This window comes from Nematolebias whitei, chromosome 14, assembly GCF_014905685.2.
Source record: "Nematolebias whitei isolate Nwh7 chromosome 14, NemWhi1, whole genome shotgun sequence".
Classification (NCBI taxonomy): Eukaryota; Metazoa; Chordata; class Actinopteri; order Cyprinodontiformes; family Rivulidae; genus Nematolebias; species Nematolebias whitei.
The window spans coordinates 18715508-18737053 of record NC_056511.1 but is presented as its reverse complement, the minus strand read 5'-3'; the positions used below and the strand labels follow the sequence as shown (position 1 = coordinate 18737053).

At 39.7% G+C, this 21546-nt stretch overlaps 1 protein-coding gene across 2 annotated transcripts in view; it reads right to left on the bottom strand.

Moving 5' to 3' along the window:
• Nucleotides 1–2016: 2016 nt before the first annotated feature.
• LOC119420003 (stAR-related lipid transfer protein 13) overlaps nucleotides 2017–21546 on the bottom strand; it is a 75259-nt gene continuing 55729 nt past the window's right edge. For both annotated transcript variants that reach the window (XM_037687370.1, XM_037687371.1), the window contains 13 exons: nucleotides 17106–17177; nucleotides 14916–14997; nucleotides 12769–12832; nucleotides 9606–10909; nucleotides 9253–9423; nucleotides 8564–8723; nucleotides 8238–8436; nucleotides 6567–6780; nucleotides 6241–6355; nucleotides 4421–4675; nucleotides 3996–4213; nucleotides 3717–3893; nucleotides 2017–2131 (listed from right to left, as the gene is read on the bottom strand). In XM_037687370.1, coding sequence (XP_037543298.1) covers nucleotides 2017–2131; nucleotides 3717–3893; nucleotides 3996–4213; nucleotides 4421–4675; nucleotides 6241–6355; nucleotides 6567–6780; nucleotides 8238–8436; nucleotides 8564–8723; nucleotides 9253–9423; nucleotides 9606–10909; nucleotides 12769–12832; nucleotides 14916–14997; nucleotides 17106–17177 — 3146 coding nt within the window. The remainder of the gene's footprint in view (nucleotides 2132–3716; nucleotides 3894–3995; nucleotides 4214–4420; nucleotides 4676–6240; nucleotides 6356–6566; nucleotides 6781–8237; nucleotides 8437–8563; nucleotides 8724–9252; nucleotides 9424–9605; nucleotides 10910–12768; nucleotides 12833–14915; nucleotides 14998–17105; nucleotides 17178–21546) is intronic.

Genomic DNA, 21546 nt, shown 5'->3' with positions numbered 1-21546 from the left:
CTGGTAGCTCAAGCTGCTGCCCCTGCAACCCGACTTTGGAATAAGCAGAAGATAATGGATGGATGGATGGACTTCTGTTGTAGGATTCTAGCTGTTCAACAGTCCTGGGTATTCTTTGCTGTATATTTTTTTATGATGCACCAAATGTTTTTATTTGGTGAGAGGTCTGGATTGCAGTAGACCAGTTCAGCGCCTGGACTCGCCTACTTCAAAGCCACGCTGCTAAAAAGGATCCAGTACGTGGTTTAGCATCATCTTGCTAAAATATGTAAGGCCTTCCCTGAAAAAGACATTTGAATAAGAGCATATGCTGTTCTAATACCTGCATTTACTTTTTTTTGTTTTGCAAATATGATGTATTTCCAGATTACAAGTTGCCCTGCTAGTGGTACTACTAGTACCCCCTACTTTTGGAAAAGAAGGATGCTGAACTGTGTGCTGACAATAGATGATAAAACTTTACTGATCCCGCAGGAAATTGTTACCTAGTATCCAAAAAAATATTTAAAACATTGATCTATCTGACCCCAGAGCAGTTTTCATCTTTGCCCAAGTCTGTTTTAAAGGCATTTTGAACCAAAGACAACAGTGTTTCTGGATGGTGTTCACTTATGACTTCTTCTTTGTATGATAGAGCTTTAATCAGCATTAATGGACTGCATGGTGGGTTGTGTTTACGAACAATGATTTGTGAACGTGTTCATTAGTCCATGCATTGAAGTCCGGAACAGAATCAGACCTGCTTTTAATGCAGTCCTCTGAGGGCCCAAAGAGTGGACACTCACTTTTTCTTTGTTCAGAAAGATTTCTCCAGATTCTTTAAATCTTTTGATGATACCATGATGTGTAGAGGATTCGGTCATTTTAATTTCCCATCAAGGAACATTATTCTGAAACTGTTTCTTTTATTCAAACAGTTTTTCTCAGACTAGTGAACCTCTGCCCGTTTTTATTTCTACGAGATTCAGTCTCCCCAAAATACTCCTCCAGCTATGTTTTAATTGTAACATTTACTTTTTATGGCATTTTGTTGTCCTGGCATGACTTGTTAAAGATGTGTTGCTTTCATCAAATTCAAATTTACAATTTTTTCCCCAAAAAGTTAAATTTTATATGTTTACTATGTTCAATTGCAAATAAAATACAGGTTTTGGAAGTTTTCCAAATCAATGTATTCTGGTTTTACACAACACACATTTGTGGAATTGGGATTGTACTTTTATATCAGAACACAGTAAATTGACTGTTTTTACTGATGTGGAAAAGTGAAGATAGAGCAGAAAGTTTGGCGATTCCTCAGGTTAAAGCTGATCTGATCATCAGCTATACTCAGACTTTTGCCAGTTTTACTGTGATAGTCAAAATGGGGGTGAGCCTGACCTTCTTTCATTGAAAATAAAGTTTGAGAAAAATAAAAAAAGGTTTTGTATTTTTTCATGTATTTTCCTAGCAGACCCAGTGTTTTTTAACATATGGAAAAGTCTGAGTAAAATAATTATACTACAGTTTAAGGTTGATTGATTGTAAACTACAAAAGCTTTTATTCTGATGAAAATGTTTATGTAGTTTTTCTATATAATAGTGATTAAAGTGATAACATTAAAACAAAGTCCCAGAGGACTGAAGATTACGCAAGACACAGTTATGATCCTTATTACTGATGCTGGCTATTTTCTTTACCTTTTTTATGATACAGAATTAAATGCTGATGACTTATGAAGAAAAAAACAATAAATAATAAAAAATATTTTCTGTTTTCAAGACTCACCCTCCTAAAAATACACATGGCTACAAATATATGAACATGAATCCATATCACAAACTGGAAACTTATCCAGGAAGTGTGACTAAAAACTGGCTTTGAAATTCATAATTTACAATATAAATAAGTATAATGTTGATTAAAGACACCTGACAATATGACAAAACATACTCTAACTCAGCACCATGAATGTGGAAGATCAGCCGCTGATGTTCCCGGGTCTCTGACCCGAGACGAGGCTCGGTGTTTGGGGCTCAGATCTTGGCTTCAGGACTCAAATCTAATGGGAGAAAAGACGAGCGGATCCTTTGAGCTTCATTAACACACAGATAACCAAAAGCCTTGTTGTACCATTCTGGAGATCTTCCCCTGGAACACAAATACAAAACGAAAAAGTCTATTAAAAACATGAACATGAATAAAGGCCATGCATTCCTTAAATCAGTGGTTCCCAACCCAGGTCCTTGAGGAACACCATCCTGCATGTTTTAGTTGTTTCCCTGCTCAAACACACCTGATTCAGTGATTTAATTACTTCCTCATGTTCTGCAGAAGCCTGTTTATTACACATTAATTAAAATCAGGTGTTGGAGCAGAGAAACAACTAAAACATGCAGGATGGTGTTCCTCAAGGAACAGGGTTAGGAACCCCTGCCTTAAATGAATGCATATTGCCCACTGAACATAAGAGGATCTGCGGTGGAAGTGGTCTCCAGCTACAAGTACTTGGGTGTACACATGAATGACAACCTCAGCTGGAGCAACAACACCACCAGCCTGATCAAGAAAGCTCATCAGAGACTCTACTTCCTCAGACGGCTGAGGCGAGCTGGTCTGGGAAGCTCAGTCCTCACCTCCATCTACAGGTGTGCAGTGGAGAGCATCCTGTGCTCGAGCATCAATGTGTGGCATGGAGGCTGCACAGCTGCAGAAAGAAAAGCTTTGCAGAGAGTGGTGAAGGCTGCACAGAAATCTGTTGGAATCAGTCTTCCCACCATCACAGACATCTACACCTCCAGATGCAGGAAGAGGGCCACCTGCATCATGAAGGACCCCACCCACCCAGCACACACACTTTTTGCCCCACTCCCCTCAGGAAGGAGGTTAAGGAGCATTAAGTGTAGAACCACTAGACTGAGGAACAGCTTCTACCCTGAGGCTGTTAGACTCATGAATCTCTAACTAGAATAATCACTGTGAAAAACCATATCATGTTGCTGCTGATCTGTTTCATGTTGCTGCTGATCTGTTTCAATGTTGATGTGTTCATGCGTGCACATCTGCTCACAGACTCATGTTCATGTTTGTGCTGATGTTCAATGTTTTATGTTATGAGTGCTTAGTGTATATTTAGTTGATGTTTTTCTTAGTTCATATCTTAGATGTCATTACTGTTTTTCTTATACATTTTATTGTTGGATGTAACTGGGACCCTGCGTACATAATTTCGCTCCACCACATGTACCACATGAGGTGCGAATGACAATAAAGAAACTCTGACTCTGACTCTGACATTTCCTGTCATAGATTTAAACTATAACATCTTGAAGTTTGATGGTCTTTCTGGTCCAGTCTTAACAAAAACAATATTCTAATCTCAAGAAATGTTTCGTACAACCCTTTAGCATTCAGAGAACATATTGTTGATGACTCTCAGCTACTACCACACCATAGTTTGGACAATATGTTTGAGAATAACTGATGTAGCTCTTTTATGTTTTCTAGGTTTAAGTAGCTGTGTCAGCCATCTTGACTTGAGTTGAAGTAAGGCACTTGTAAATGTACATCCAGTGATCATTTTCTGAAGTTTCATTAAAGTCTGTCCCATAGTTTATAAGATATTATGCTAACAGGCAGGGAAACGTCATTTAAACACACAGACACAGGCAATTCCATTATTGCCCACCTTTTGCCTTTTTGTGGCAAGAGTTTAAAACATGTGAAGCCCTCCCACCTGAGATCAACTCTGGAGATGTGCATGAGCCTGGTCCTCCCCATCCCACAGGGTTCGAGGAGGTACTGTGACTCCATCACAACCCCCCTCACAGCTCCGGTGCGTGGACTGTCCTCATGCTCAACAGACTCGCACACCAGTGCACAGGAGCCTTTACACACGTCTGTACGCCATGATCTGAGTGGGCAGAGAGACAGCAGGAGACAAGCGGTTTATTCTGGCTGCAAATTCTAACATAATAATTTTCTAATTGAATCGTTAACTATTTAAAGAAGGTACCTTAGTACCACATAGTCACAAACGGGCTGAGGTGCCATGTTACAGCAGGAGTAATAATATACATCCGTCTGTCTGTCCAGGGTCTCCAGGATCTTCTCCTGCTGTAGTTCAGTGTGCCACAGCGTCCGCTCTCTCAGCAGCCGCTGCAGCACCTCAGAGGGGGCGGCCGACACCTCGACAGAAACTCGCCACCGTCTTAAAGGGTTACCATCACCAACCTTGAACATCAAAAGGTGAACATGACAGAAGATGTGTTGAAAGGTACTTTTGCTTTTATGTTCCCATTTTCAGCCACTTCTACCAACCAGTGACATAAACATCAGTCGAGGAGTGTCATCACTTTTATCTGATGTAATAGATTTGTAAAAATAAAGCAAAATATTAATCTAAAAATCTCATCATAATGCAAGTCGGCGACCTCCCACCTTTTTAAACGCAAGTTCTGTGTGGTCAGAAGACGGGCGGGACACCCAGCCTTTGCCTTTATCTTTGGCTTCTTTCAGCAGGTTCTGGATCAGCCTTTCTAAGTGCGCATGATAGGAACTTTCCTCGTCCTCTTCTTCCACTTCTTCGTCAACTTCCTCCTCCTCGTGAGTCTTGTACAGCTCGTCCAGTGGGGGTACCATCAGAGCAGCCTCCATGTAAGACTTTCGAGACTGGGTCACCATTTCCTCTGGGATCTGAGCACCAAAAAAACAAAAGCACAAAAGTTGTGCCCCAATGAATCGACTCAGGCATTAATTATGTTATTAAAACAGAGAACATTGTCTTTTAAATGGTGTAAGGGCTGTTTCTTAGCTCACACATTCAACCTGTTTAATGTAAACGGCTACATTTTACTCGTGGGGTAATGATGGGCTTGTAGCAATGCTGTCCTGCAAGAAACACTCATCTAAAATAAAGCTACATTATTATGAGCTCTGAAAATTATCTTAAAAGTGTTGTGAGATTACATTTTTCAGATAATCCAAGATTTCTTTTATAGGAGTATTTTTATTTTGAGAGGTAGAAGATAAATCTCAAGCAAAAAAATATTTTCACTGGTCATTATATGAAATGACAGTACAGTAGTCCCTCGCTACTTCGTGGTTCGTTTTTCGCGGACTCGCTCTATCGCGGTTTTTCAAAATAAGATTGGACATGACACACAATTGGCTGATTGATGGATGAGCCGCACGATCGGCATGGAATTTTTATTTAAAATGAATTATTTTAAATTATTTAGCATCTGCTGCACCTGTGTGCAGCCCACACTGCAGGACAAACTTCCTCCTGCAGCTCCCCCCCACTCCTCTGTGATCTCCTTTCTGCGAGGAAAAGTGGGCATGGCCGAGAGTGCAGCGTGCAGCCACGGCAGAGAGGAGTTCTTGACATTCTGTTTTTTAGAGCATTATATATATATATATATATACACACACAGTATATACATTAAATACTAAAATAAACTACTACTTACTACTTGTACTACTAAGCCTACTTTGCGGTTTTTCACTTATCGCGGGGCTTCAGGTTACAGATCCCCCATGATAAACAAGGCACTACTGTAAAGAGAGAATGACAGGACCAATCCTTAAAAGAATGCACATTGCCCACCACCAAAAAGGCCAAAGCTTTAAATGAAGATGTTCAAGAGTTATAATCGTTTTCATGTTTACCAAAGTCAGTTACTTGTGCCAGCCATCTTGAACTGGATTGACTCCATAAGTTCATCAATTGCAGAAGCAGCTCCAATAAATATTTTCTGAGAGTTTCATTTAAAGTTTCATTAAAGCAACAAACAGATGCAGGCAGGTGCATTATCACCCTCCTTTCACGGCAGCAGGGGGGAAAAAAACATCAAGCAGTATATATAAACTAAAAAGAACAAAATCGGAACGTTGGGTTTTAGTTTTTGATTGTATTTCTTTTACTGTGTTTAACTGAATTGTAATATTTTTGGTAGGTCCAGTTTTACTCTGATCATTTAATGTCAAATTGCTCTCTTGAGGTAAAAGGAAAAATGTCAAATGATGCTGGTAAAAAAAAAGAAAGCAGAATAATCCAGTCTATTTTTTCTTTGTTTCTGACAGTAGCATTTTTTTCTTCTGTTTTCTGAGCATTCACAGTTTTAGAACCAAGCTCAGTCAACAAACTGTGTCCTTAAATAACACCGGCACAGGGATTTTCATGGCTGGCTGTTAATGTCCTATCTTCTGTTTTAGCTGTTAAAGAACAGAACTAACTATTCACCTAGTTTAATTCTGACCTGAAATAGATGCTGGCACTCAATGATCATGTGTGCCAGACCCTGAGTGGCAGCCAGGTTCTCGTTCAGATCCTTCTGATCCGGCCGACCGGTGGTGTACTTCCTCTGGATCGACCTTAAGGAACAAAAACAAAACAAAAATTGAAGAACAAACTGAAACTAGAGATTACATATTAACCAAAAGCTTTCATTTTTATACACGAGACCATGTATTAGCTGTAAAAGTTATACTAACTGATAATGCTTGAACAAAAGCTACTACACAGTAATAATGCGTTTGTAGTTAGTTGATTTATTCCATCATTAGTTTGTTCCTATAGTCACACCTTGGTGAAAGTGCGTCATTCTTCAGGATGCTGAGGTGGAAAAGCGATGGCCCTAAACAAACGGCCAGGTTCATCGGTGTCATCTGGTTCTCCTCCACCAGGGAGGTGACATCACGCAGGAAGTAGAGCAGCGTCTGCAGAACCTCCCTATTTTCATCCGGTATCAGCAAAATGGCCGCTCTGACCGCCTGTAGCCTCTGCTCCTTGGGAACATCTGATTAAAAAAATTGAAATGAAAATGAGCTTAAAGTCTTAAAGATAAAAAAAATACAGTAAATTTGTGAACATTAAAGATTGAGCGCTGTTTCTGGTATTTGTACAATTTATCGGTGCTCTGGAAAACTGATAATTAAATTTCCTGTTTTGTTTGTTATATATTTCTTTGCTGACAACTTTAAGCTGCTTCAAATTTTGTTATAGTTTTCTTCTAAAGAGTCAGACTTTGAATTTCTAACCAATAGTTCTTGGCCACTCTGATGATCTTTCAAAGTTTTTCTTGAATCGTTGGTTGATTTTTGACTCATTTTTAGTCCAGTCCTTTCACTGCCTGACCACCCCCCCCCCCGATGAAAAAATGTAAACAAAAATTTAAAAAATAAATCAAATATCTAACAGGATCTAAAGCAATAATATCTTATAAGTCAAGTTTTCAGCTAGTAATGCTTTGGTAATCACCTTGTTAGTGCTAAAATACTTTTTTATGTGTCGAACAGTTTAATTTTTTTTAAATTGTAGAATTAAATGAAGAAATGGGAACAAAACATGTCTTTGTTACAGGCTCAAGGTTAGCTAAAGATCCAATGTTCAACTGACTCAGTCATCTGAAAGATGGACTGAGGGCACAAAGCTGCTGCTATAAGCGCGGCCCTCTTATTCTTATTCAGAATAATATTTTTGCTGAGATGGGAAAAGGGAAGAAAACATTAGGAGAGACGGTATAAAAAAGATCTCACACCTTGTCCTAGACAGGGCACGATTTGAGGCATTAAAAAAAAAAAAAACTACCACAGCATAGCACATAAATAGACGTGATACATGTACATACTGTATAGGCCGGTGAAGACATTGAATTTTTTTCTCTTAAGTGATGAAGTAACATTGTTTATTTCATTAAGTTTAGGAGTCTTTTTATGCTTAAATAACTTTTACAATTAAGCAGTTTAACTAACAAATGCCATGACTGAAAGTTAATGTACCCAAAACAAAAACTACTTTGTAGACCAGGGTGCCTGAAAATATGAACTGTTCATACTTAGCAAAAAAAACAACCCAACAACTTCCATATAGAATAGTGCAGTGGTTCCCAACACCGGTCCTTGAGGAACACCATCCTGCATATTTTTTTTGCTTCCCTGCTCCAACACACTTGATTCAGGGATTTAATTACTTCATCAAGTTCTGCAGAAACCTGCAAATCACAAAATCATTCAAATCAGGTGTGTCATAGCATGAAAACAACTAAAACATGCAGGATGGTGTTCCTCAAGGATCAGTGTTGGGAACCACTGGAATAGTGGTTCCCAAAGAAGATTAATGCCACATTTTGTCATAATTGTCAAAGAATATAAAAAAAACACCATAATGTTGATATTTTGTGGGTTAGAAGCTCAAATGTCTGGGAACCACTGACAGTGCAGACAAACTACTAAAAACACGACTGAGGTGACGTACACTGGTAAATATGCAGGAAGGTTTCCCCAAGCTTGCTTGTAAGCACGGGCTCAGGCAAATCCCTGAAAAACTGCTTGACCATGTCGGCCACATCGTAAGCCGACTGATCCTCGTAGCTCACATAGTCGGGACAGAACTCGCACTGTTGCCTCAGAGCCTGGATCCGAGACTTCACACCAGACTTACGGAACAATCCCACCTGAGAGATGAACAACAAAAGATCAAACAAAGATATTAAGGGAGGAATAAATATGATGCATGAGCTTTGTGTCAGCTGCTTCATGAGGTGTACACATACAGAACTACAGTGGAAGTTGTTTCCTCACCTGGTCCAGACAGTGAGATCTGAGGTGGCAGAGGGCCTGCTGTAAACACAGGGGGAGAGGAAACCCACAGCGCTGGACATGGACTATAAGGGGAATACCAAACACACTCTTCTCTTTGTAGTCTGGCACTTTCATGCGCTTCATAAACTTTGGCACAGACCTGCCAGCAACAAACAGAAAACTATTAAGGAAGTGTGTGACAGAAAGAGCCGTCCATGTTTTTATGATCTTCCCATTCGTGTAGGCAACAGGTCAACAGGATTTCCCTCCAAGGCTCAGTAAAACGAACAGAACTGTTAATGACATGAGGGATGTGTTTGTGGTGACTTCTGGCTTGAAGTATGTAGTTAAGAACTGTAATCCAGTCGTTGTCACTTGCACAAGGACAGACTCACTGATGTTTTGCCAAATGCTTGAGGTCATGCATAAAGGTGTTAATTGTGCATATGGTCTTGCTGACTAAGAGCTCTAGTTAAACTGAAAGGCACCTTAGTTGACAAAAGGCATGCTGAGACTGTCGCATGTTGTGTCTCTTAGCTGGCACAGAAATTTAGGAATATTAAAAAAGCAACAAACAGTTGTTGTATTTGAGAATATGGTGGAAAACTTACTTTCCACGTCTTCCTAATGTTGCACATTTATATTCCCCAAACGATAGTCAAGGCAAGTGTGTATCTGTGTGTACCCACCACGTCCAGCCGTGTTTATTAGACATGGAGTATTTCTCCATGATGGCGGTGAGGCGAAGCAAAGAAAACTTCTGTAGCAGGCTGAGCTGGCCTGCTGATTGGCTGCTGATCTGCAGTGAAGATGCTGGTTGGTTGAGATGATCTGAAGTTCTGAAACTGGGCCATCGTAGACTGAGATGAGTCAGCAAAACAACGAGGCTATTAGACTTTAGTGAGATGATTTTGGCAAACTTTCAATTTATGTTGTTTTAACTGGTTGAAAATATTTAGGCCAACCTCCCCCCCCCCCACCCCCACCCCAAAAAAAAGACCCAAGTTGTTGCCATTTTTAGAAAGCTCCCACAGTTACTCACCGAGGTCTTGTGAGGGAGGCCCCAACTCCAGAGTCCCGCCTCTCCCGACTGGTCCCTGTTGAATCTGTGTCATTTAAGGAGACTGCGTCCCTCTCACCTTCGCTGGGGGTGGTCCTGCCCTCCCCATCTTCCTCCCCCATTTCCCCCTCAGGTAGCACCTTGCGGCTCCAGTGGTCCACTATCTGCTGCAAACCACTGACGTGCTGGACGATGTCATCCAGGTGGGGGAAAAGGTTGTCCTCTTTCTCCAAGTCCAGCAGATCTCCTGTGCTGGCATACAGGTGAGAGCCTGGCACGTTGTCATAAACACTCACCCTGCTGCCCCGTGGAGCTGCAGGACAGGCTGGTTTCAATAACGGTTTACCAGACCAGGGTTTGCCCAGTCCATTTCCAGTTTGAGCATGTGACTGGGGGCCATTTCTGCTGTCACTGGGAGAAGGTGCCAGGCTTTCTATGGACAGTGCTTTTGGAAAAGTGCCCGGTTTATGGTCTTTGGGGATATGAATGAGGAGGTTTTCATATGAATGAAAGTGGCTTCTGCCAAACTGACTCTGCCCATCAGTCCTCTTACCCTGAGAAAGTAACTCCATGTCCTCCAGGTACATGCTGCTTCTCTTGCTGGCAGTACGAGGTTTTGGACATGCAGGTTCCTGAACACTGAGAAGCATGGTTTCATTGCTGGGGCTCACACTCGGTGTGATCTGCTCTTTACTGTTGTCAATGAAAAAAACTGAGGATTCATCACCATCAGTTTGATCGTTGTCTTTTGGACTGGTTTGTAATTGGCTGATAGGAGTGCAATGAAGCACCTGAAGTGCCTGAGGCTCCTCTCCCTGTAACACTGGCCCACTGATGACCAGTGGCGGCCTCCGACTTGAGCCTTTCCTCCTTGTTGATGGCCCCCAAGTGCGCATTAATTCCATTCGGCGCAAAAATTCTTTGGCTTTACTTCGTCCTCCTTGCCCATGGCGACTGCCTTTGATTGGTAGGGAGTTGTAATGTGGAAGTTCCCTCGGTGGTTGATAGGAAGCAGAGAGAGATGCCATAGATATTGAGTCGGGCATAGCGGAGGTTGAGTCTTCACTGTGGAGCGAGGAGGTTTCTGTGATCTCCTGTTCGCTCAAGTCTGTTAGCACGCTCTCGCTACTCACAGTGCTTCGAAGACCCTCCCCTTGTCCTGTCGGGCTGCTCTCATTGGTGCTGTCTGACAGCAGGTCTTGAAGGCGAGACCAGCGACGACTGCTCCACTCAAATGTCCACCTTTTACTGATGGCCAGTGGGTCATCTTCATCAGAATCATCACTCTGTGGAGGAACAAACGTAAGGTAAAACAAATGTTAGTCACTATTTAAGTAACTATTTAAGTAATGTTGAGACCTTCTGAAGTGGGGTTCTGTGAAAACCTTGAGAAGAGCTATTGTCTTGAATGTTAAAGATATCGCTAAACAGTTTCAGATTTTTGAGCAGACTAAAAGGCTTAAAGCTAGTTTCAGAGGAACCGAGATCAAAATGGATTGGTACCATATTTAAAATATTTCAGTTTCAAAGATTTTAAGTAGTTCTATGATTGCTATATTTTATAGATTTCTACTGTCGTCATTTGTGCATTACATGGTTATTTACATTAAAATTCCATATTTATTTTCAGTACAAACAGTGGCAGCAAAAGTTAGCTGTAGCATTTCTGGTTCCTGTGGAACCTCAAGCAGGAATATCATAATATTTCTACTAGAATATCCATGTAATGTAAAAAAGTTGGTGGCTTAAATATTTATAAATCACTGTTAGTCCCCACGACATTTTAGAATGTGGAGTTATTTAAGACAGTAGCAATCCACTTTCATTTTAGCGTTAGCTCATCAGTTTGTCAGCATGAAACTTCATAACAGAAAACTGAGAAGTGTTATCTACCACAGGTAAAATACTGACTGTTTATAATCTAAAAAAAAAAAACCACTTAAATGTGAATTATCACTTTAAGGTTCCAAATCCAGACAAACAACATAACGATTTTACTTTGTTAGATTTTTCTACCTGGATTATTGAGCATACATCAGAATATTTACTTGTAGTAGTTTTTGGATTTATTAGAAGCAAATTTGTAGGTAAACTGCTAAACTAAAATAAAAGTATTTGCATGGACATATTTAGCAAATTATCTGTCGTTATAAGGTAATACTTTAACCTAAATAATAAAAAATAACTGAAGGAAACTTAAGCTGTGTTAGAAATTCACTGGAACTAGATCAGAACCACTTACAGCACCATAAATACTTTAGAGGATGGGCAAAACTGAAACTGAAAAGTTTTCTGCTAACTTTAGTCAAAACAAAAGTGAGTACACACTTGTGTCCTAATACCTAAATGTCAAATTGTACAACTTCCCTTTACAGTTGTCTTGCTGCATTAATAAATACCACAACATTCTCATCTGTATCCGTCAGCATTACTTTTTACAGTACGGTTCAAAGCAACTAAAGGAAGCCAATTGACTCTTTGCACAATATAAATATATATAGAAAGATCAGCAGCAAACTATACATGTCAGTGGAAACATATTTGTAGCTTTAGTCAAGGACTTCAGAAGGAATCATAGCACAGTTAATTAGAGCTGCAGTGGGTGTCTTCAAAGATGGTGCCACAAACTGTAAGCTACTTGAGCAATTTAGTTATGAGACACAGATGGGCACTTTCTTCAAATGTGGCACGGAGTTTATAAGAAAGTAAAAGTTAGACAATGTGAAGGATATTTTAGCATCAACTTCTGTAAACAGAAGCCTTGACTTGCTTTTTGGTTGCTTGTAGTTGAAAATACAGTTTTAGCTAAAAGGAAAAAGTATCCTGATGAATTTTCCGTGTATAAATTTTGTGCAACACAACACTCTGTTATAAAAAAAGTGTTCCAATTATTTAAAAACAACAACATTTAAAAAAATAATTGTAACAAGTTCCTTTTATGAGACTAGTAATTTTATTAGAAGATTGTAGACAGCTTTGATTTCTAAAACTAAATGCTCTTCATTTCAAACTAAAAACTGTTCTGAGGTGATGACATTTAAAAAAAATGTATTTAACATTTATTGTGTAAGAATGCACTCATTTTTAATACTAATGAAAGTAGCAGACATTTAAAAAAATGTTAGTAAGTTTAAAAAAGGCTTACTTTCTTCTTAGGATGGCTGACATCAAGTTTCAAGGAGGCGCACTTGTTCAGAGTATTTAAACGTCTGCAACACACATACAGAGACACGTGTTAGCACGAACACTGGCAGGCACATTTTTATTACGGTATTTGGTTTTATGACTTTGGTTATTTGTGCACTGTAAAACCTCTCACTTTACCTCTAAAATGTTCCTTTTTAAAAACTGCTTTCCCTCTTTGATTCTTGAGTCTGATTTGTCATTGTCAGTATGATTCCTTTTTAATATTCTTTTTAAATCCTTTCTGACTGTGTGTATGTGTGTGGTGTGGGTGTACACTGTTGATCTAGTCATGTAGATATTTAAAATGTTCACTGTATTCCCTAGGGAGTGTGTGGATCAACACTGGTTATGTTGCTTGTGATATGTGGATCAACTGCATCTCAGCAAGCTGGTTTTGGTCTCATCAGACTGACCCAACGTCAGTTTCAAGTTTTATCAGTTTCTCCAAAAAGGCTGGAGTGCTCAGCTGGAGTCCAAGTGACATTGTGGGCTTTCCACATTTCCCACCTAGTAGTGCATCTTTGTTCATTTGCAGCCAACAAGTAAGAGCAAATCATAGATACAGAAGATGAACCTGGGAGAGGACTTTTTAACTGATCAGAAGAAATAATAAAAAAAAGCAGCATTCAAGAAGTTTCTACTTGTCTCACCAGAGGCTGACATGCTGGCAGAGGACATGAAGGGGAAGGCAGGGTCTAAGATGGCCCAGCCCATTTCTAAATTAAATCCACTTTGGAGGACATGCAAAGAAAAGTTGGATGAATTGAAAAGCATCAAGGACATCACAACCAAAGACAAAGAACTGAGATACATTCAGTATAGCTCAATTCTTATGCAGACACACACCCAACCACATGTCACGTTGGAATGACACAGTCATCTTTGTTACTCTGAATTAAAGGGGATACAGTTTGCTATTTTGAAAGAAGGGTGATAAACCATAACCCTCAGCACATCCCCTCAGGGCTGTGTGTTGAGGCCCCTCCTGTTCACTCTGCTCACATATGACAGCGCACCTACCCATCCGGACTGCTGCTGTTGTTCGGCGTATTGTTTATGCATTATTAAGTGTTTAGCATATTTCTTAGTTCATATCTTCGATCTTATTACTGTTTTTCTTTTACAATTTATACTTTGTTGGATGTAACTGGGACCCTGTGTACACAATTTCGTTCCACCACATGAGATGCGAATGACAATACAGACAAACATTGACCTTGAACATTGACCTTGATATTGTAAAGTTTGCAGTAATCATTTGATGTGCGTCTATAACTGATTAACTAGTCTGGTTAAAGATGGTTGCTACAGGTAATCAGTTGTAACAAACACAAAACTGAAAACAGCAAAAGCAGAAAAGAAAAAGTGCTAACAGATCTAATAATAATAATAATAATAATAATAATAATAAAAAAAAAGTATAATCGCAACATAGTTTACAAAGTTTGACCAAATTTGCTAAAACCTTTCCTTCTCTCCATCATTTGATCTCAGTTTAAGACTCATAAAAGGCGGTGGGTGATGTCTTTCTTTAAAGTATGCTAAGTATGTATGTATGCTTAAAGTATATGAATAAAGTATAATATATAAAGTATATAAATACTATGTGTATTCTCTTGAAATACAGCTGTGGAATTATCATTGCTGTAATTACCACACCCATGGAGAGGCAAGTGTTGACAGCAAAGCAAGAAAAAAAATAATTAGGAGGGGGTAAATGTTCAAGAACAGAAGAGAAATATTTGAATAAGAACAGGAAATGCAAGAATTAGGTCCCAGGGGTGTGTGGAACACTCTAAAAGCCATCAGCAGAAATATGCTGGCATCCCATCACTCCTTCCCCTCTTGCCCTCACCCAGCCACACCCCTCTATATTTTGCCCCCCTGAGGGTCTCTTCTCTTTGAATGGAAGATCAGAGTGTGACAGAAGGGAGGGGTGGTGACCAGATCAAAACCTGGGTTTCTGGGGGATTTATTAAGGGTGGGAGTCAGACATCTCCTGTTAGCACCAGGGAGTGGGGACAAGTTGATGTACTGAACAGAGATGACTTTGAAAAAATGACTGCTGTTGCACATGCACTGGAAGGGTGTGGAACGTGTCCTTACCGACACAAAGGCTCAACCAGGTCCCGGTCCAGGAAGTCATGGTCCCTTTTGACTGAGGAAATATCGATTGGAAATTGGGAATCTGTGGCAAAGAGAAAAAAGGAATAGGCTTGTTAGTCATGACTGAATGACGCGTGACAGGAGATGAATGTTGTCTCAGCTGGTTAATGAAGTCTGGAGTGTGGTGCAGCTGCTGCCTCCACGGTTAGGGCCTGACATTTAAAGTTTTACCAAGCACATACACATTTCAAACCCCACATTTAAAAGGAAAGCTCAGATCTTTTGAAATGGGGTTTTGCTTAAAGATTATAAACAATTAATATATATAAATGACACTTTGAACAACCACTTCTGGAAAAAAAAAAGTTTCATTTTGCAACACATTTAAAAGTGTATTAGTAGCTCGCTGGAGTAATTCTATGCAGCTATTTCTGCCAGAAAAATGGTGTAATGGAAATAAACAGTGGCTTAAAAGGTTTGCAAAGTAATGTTTGCAAGAACCACTGAAATAATTTTTGAGATTGAAGTTGTTTTATGGTGTTAACAACACACTACTATATGGTCTCTCCTGTTCAGATTAGCCATCAGCTCATCAGTCCAGCTAGAATTAAACTCTACAGCACTGTTCAAAATGTTCGCTCGTTCCCTCTTTCACTAACTCGGTCTGTTGTTGTCACTATATAGAGGCTATAAGTAAAGTGCTATGTGTTGTCATCATTGTATGTTCCTATGCAATGGTGAAATTGGTTCTCTTCATTTAACCCATCACACCTGGGATACACCCAGGTGAAGCAGCGGGCAGCTATAGGGGAGAGTGCAGTGTTTTAACATTTTGAATACTACTGGAAGGCAGCCTACTTCATAAAGGTGTGCCAAGTATTCACAGTCAGGTGTTACATAAATATAACTCTGCAAGTTATGCTTAAATAGAGACCTGAATCTGAAGTGATAAACATAATTTCACTAGTTTTGGTTGAGAAAATGTAAATATCATCTGTCTGTAACACTGACAAACAAACAAATAAAGTTTGTGCCTAAATAATACAAATAAGCCACATAGCTTTATAGTAGTTCACATTGTGGTTTACAACATGATGCTAACACATTTACATTTAGACTGAAATGTTTTAAAATATAATTTCAGCTCACATGTTAATTTTTTTTAAACCCCACAGCTCAAACAGAGGAGGAGGCAACACACTTTACAAGAGAAATGTCTAGATAATTAAAGTCAATTTGAAAATCACAATAATGAGCTGCTGATGTTAGCATTAGCTTCAGTTAGCATGCCGTGTCCGCGTAGGCAGTAAAGCATTATGGTATCTAGAGCGATATATGTTAAGCACCTGTACAGAATAGTTGACTTTTTATGGCACTATGAGTGGACTTTTAAAAAACACAGCTTATTTCTTCAAACGGAAGTTGTGCCAAGAGCAATCTATAACAGGTAAGATATTGATTGCTGTCGCCAAATATCGGACCAATCCCTTTAACACAATTTAAACACATTGCAAAAATGGTTTGTGTGTTTTTATTCTGCTAATTCTTGTGTGTGAAGGCAGCAAATATCTACAACCTGACATTGTTGGATCTAAACCTTTCCTCAGAACAGCATTACTTGTTCTGCTAAAGAAAGACTGCTGGATTTTAAGGGTCTCTTTTTACTGGAGCCATTTCCTGTTTATTCTTCAAGTATATGAGACCCGATGACCATCACATGAGCAAACGCTTGTAGGCTTACAGAGATAAGACCAAGATGAGCAGCGAGAGGGCTGCAGGATGGGAGAGAGACCAATAAAGAATAGGAAGTCACATTTTAATAAAGAGATGGGTCAGAGAGAAAATGTTGCTGATTACAAGGAAAAAAGGTGGGGAGTAAAAAAAAAAAAAGAGGGAGAATGAGAAGCCATGAGAATCCCAGCAGTGATAAAAAGGCCTTTCCCATGACCCCTCCCTCTAGAGAGGAACTGAAGCCTGGAAATAGAATGCAGCGGTCCAGAAGATGGGTGATGGAAAAATGGAGGGACGGCAGGAAGAAAGAAACAAATGATAAAAAAATAAGGCAAAGAAAGAAAACTGAATATAGACAGTAAACAAAACAGGCTTCAAAAGATTTATTTTGTATGAAACAAGGCCGCTGCATAAAAGCTGGGCTCTAGCCACTCGAGTGTGTGTGTTTGTGTGTGTTACCTTCATAGAGCTGAGCGTATTGTGGAAATCCTGCTGCTTGAAGCCAATCACAAGCCTCCTTAGCCTCAATCTCTGTAAGCAAAAAAAAAAAAAAAGTAGTGCATCATTCCTAATCCACACATCTGTTCTGACGTTTTAGGCATCTGTCTGTAGCCCATATAAACTCCATTTTACATTACAATGGAAACATTTTCAAAACAAAAGTACTATGTTTGCTATTTATAAGACTGAGTTAGTTGCAGCGCCACAGACTGAAGAAGACTTTTGGATAAAAAACATAAAGTTAAGAAGAATCCGTCCAGAAGACCTGATTTAACCTTGTTAGATTAATCTACCTGGATTATTGAGCATGCATCAAGACAAAAGTACTAAGTGTTAAATAGTTCATCCCTATACATACATACTGTATTAAGAGGATACATATTGAGATATATTTTCCTCTGGAAAATCATTAGAATGATGAAACAGAAAATGATAGAAATCAGCCACATTATATAGCAAAAAAAAAAAACTCTGTTTATTCTGTAATCACAAATTATATCCACACAGACACACATAGTTCGTAATGGGTAAACGTAAACAGGCCTTCCACGCTGAACCACAACCCATTAAGCCCTGCCGCCAGCACCCCGAGACATTTTACAGGCTTCTGTTTTACTGCTTTTTTCCACTAACATATGTATTGCGCACATCTTACAGTGGCAGCTCTGAATGTGTGTACGGGTGTGTGTGCTTCTTTTTATGAGCAGATAATGCTTTTTGTGCTGACAAGGACATGAATAAACTGGTGACATCCAACTGTTTAGTTTCTAAGCAGCAAAATACAAGTTCAGAAAACACTGCAAGTCTTGTGTCACTCTTAGTGTTGCTTCCAAGAAGCCAGAGTTCCTTTAAGTAATTGTTACTAGCAGTCTGCCACAAAGGCATATTTATTATACTTCAGTAGAATAAAAAAAACTTGATTACAGTACTTTAAATATCTAACAAAGTTATGTCAGGTCATTCTGTCAGGGATGAAGATGTTCATATCCTTGATAGAGAGGAACGATGGTTTGAGAGAGGAGTGAAGGAGGCCATCTTTGTGGAGAGAACCTGTCCATCATTAAACAGGGGCGGAGGCCTCCGTGTTCAACTGTCCCCCCTCTTACAATGCTGTTATTGCTAGTATCACTCATCAGAGCACTAACGATCAGTTGTTAGGCTGATGGTCCTCCTTTATCATGTGAACAGCTAGTTTTGGCTGTCACCAGCTAACTGGTTGATCCAAGATGAGAAGGTACTATTTACAGTATAAGACTGAGTTTAATGCAGCTCCTTAGACTGACAAAGTTTTTTGGATTAAAGATGAAACGTTTCAACAAGTTTTTTTGTTTTTTTTAATCCATCCAGAGGACCTGACTTAACTTTGTTAGATTTTTCTACCTGGATTATTGCGCATGCATCAGAATACTTGAAATACACTATAACACGTCCTTTTAGACACTCAGTCACACGGTGCACATGTCAGAAGTCTGCCAACACCCACTCATTCACTCTCTCTTGTCACATTCACAAGTTTAGCAAATTACAGCTGAGCAAAAAAAGAAAAACGTTCCTGTCGTCGCCGTCAGAGATGACAAGAGTTGGAGGAAATGACACTGTCACCACAATCTAGCAATTACATCTCCTTTTCCAACATTCCTCTCATAGCTCTGTTCTCTAAATCGCATGTGAAGCAACACCAGGGACGACGGCGAAAACCTTTTTCTGAAACTAAACGAAAGGAGTCGGGAAATAGAAGCTTCTCAGCGACATTTTTCTTATTCAAACTTACTGGAACCTCTCATGGTGAGGAGTTGGAGATGCTCCTGTGACTCTGCGACACATCCATCCGATCTCTTTCCATCAACGATTCAGCACTTTCCTCTTCGTGTTCCCATGTGTTTACAGCTCTGCCTCCTTCTTCCAGCCTGCTGCATGCAGGGTTCCTCTCCCCTCTAATTTTCTACTCAACCTCCTCTCTCTCACTTTCATCGTTGTTAGGATCCACAATATCTCTCTGTTCTGACTTCCCTCTTTAGTTTGAAATTCCTAAATGATTCCTCTTCATCAACTTGGTCTCGTTTCCTTCCCTTTCATCTATAAATCCACTCAAACTTTTTTAACACTTGCTTTTCTGCGTTTTCCCCTCCTTCTCTCCTTTACCTTCACTCCCTCACAATCTTTTTTGTAAAACAAAACACTCCCTCTGACACTTTCTGTTTTCCAGTGAAAACAAGTCTCCCGATCCCCCATTAGCTCCTACAGGAAAGTCTATGCCGGCACCAGAACATCTGTGGGCTTGTCAGGTCCACGCAGGAAATGACCCATTTTAGCTGCTGTTTGCATCAGCCGGACCCTCGAGGGCCAAAGCTGACCACCACTAAACCCTCACTTCATATGTCTATGGAGAGCAGAAGCTTAAATGTGTGTGAGAATTCAGTGTGCTCACACACATACAGTAGGCTACACACACACACACACAAGACATTTTAAGTAGCCCAGATGTTGCCCCCAGTGAGTCAGGGAATGCAAAAAGGATGAGATAGTCAGAAGGCCGAAGGGGTGGGGAGGATGGACGGCCTTGTGGGAAAACCACAGAGAGGACGGCATTCCACACAACTTGTTTATTTACTCAGTGTCAGATTTTAAAATTCACTCAACTCTTTAGATAAAAAAAATAAAAAGGAGCAAATTAAAGGCCTACCATTCCATTAAAAAAATGAATGTGACCCACCGCCTTAAGGACACTGTCACCAGTTTGGTCAAACCTTAAAAACAACAATATCCACAGACTTGTGCTCAGAGCCTGTGTTAGGAATGACTTGCAGACACTATCATGTCAAACGTTAGCTTAAAATCTGTGCAACAGACTGAGCGATAGCCATTTTTGAATTCGCTAATTTGATTCATTGTAGCGGCCATCTTGAATTGGATTGTTGTCAGAGGTACTTTCAATGAAAACTTTCTTGGTGTTTCATCAAAATTTAACTGAGTCATGTTTTCCTAATAGGCCAACATGGTAGACAGTTATTGCTATAGCTTTACGCAATGAAGTAGTGCACATGTGTCAAACTCAAGGTTCGTGGGCCAAATCTGGCCCTTGTGAACATCATATCTGGCCCCCCAAGATGAAATTTTGAATGTAAAATATTTTTATTACTTCTCTTTTGGCTTAAAAACTGATAAACACTTCATGTCGTGCAGACATCTCCTTACTGTTTGCTAACTTAAAAGCCAGAAAAAAGGTTACATTTTTCAGTAATCCTTAATTTTGATGTGAAAAGAGCAACAGAGAACGTCAACTGAGACCGATCACAGTCTTGTTGATGAACCTGCAACCAAGAAAAGTTGTCGACTATCTGGCTTGAGTTAATGAATCGACTGAAAGAGATCATATCGCTTCAGTTTTAGCTTCTCTCCATTGGCTCCCTGTCAAATTCAGAATTAAATTCAAAATCTTACTTCTACAAAGCTCTCAACAACCTAGCTCCATCTTATATTCAAAATCGTATTGTTCCATACTTCCTAACAGAACACTTCACTCTCAGACTGCAGGCTTACTTGTGGTTCCTAGAGTTTCCAAGAGCAGAATGGGAGGAAGATCTTTCAGTTATCAGGCTCCTCTCTTGTGGAACCAACTTCCTGTTTCTGTCCGCAAGGCTGACACATTGTTCAGTTTTAAGACTGGGCTGAAGACTTTCCTTTTTGATCAATCCTATAGTTAGGGCTGGCTTGTTATACTGCCATAGACTTAGACTACTGGAAGATTTCTTAAATTGAATTGTTACAATTGAATAGTTTTCATTTGATACTATTTCCATCTCAACATGCGATTCTTGACCTGCCATTGTGTATCTGTTCCTCCTTCCTGTTCTTCTCAAACCCAGCCAGTCCAAGCAGATGGTCACTTGTCCTGAGCCTGGCTCTGCTAAAGGTTTCTTCCTCATGTGGGAGTTTTTCCTTTCCACTGTCACCTTCATGCTTGCTCAAGATGAGAGTGCTGTGATGGAGTTAAATTCAAAGCAGTCTGCTCCTCAGATAAATAAATAATGTTAAATTATTATTTTCATATGAATGTTTCTGTTCAGTGCCCTGAGATGACTCCTGTTGTGACTTGGTGCTATAGAAATAAACTGAATTGAATTGAATTGAAATTGGTTCTTGGCTTGGACCAAGTTTTAAATTTTGTCCCCCCGCTTTGTAACCCTGTGTGTTTTTTTTAGTTTGCCTGTAGTTTTTTATACTTTTTTGGGGGTAATCTTCTGTTTATGTTATTTCTAGTTTTTCCTTATTCTATTCCTAGTTTTTTGCAGAAACACATCAGTTTCAGATTATTTCAAATGTTATGTTTTAATTTGTCTTCACACATCCAAGCATGCTACGGTAAATGTTTCTAGTTTGCATATTTGCTTAAATGCGA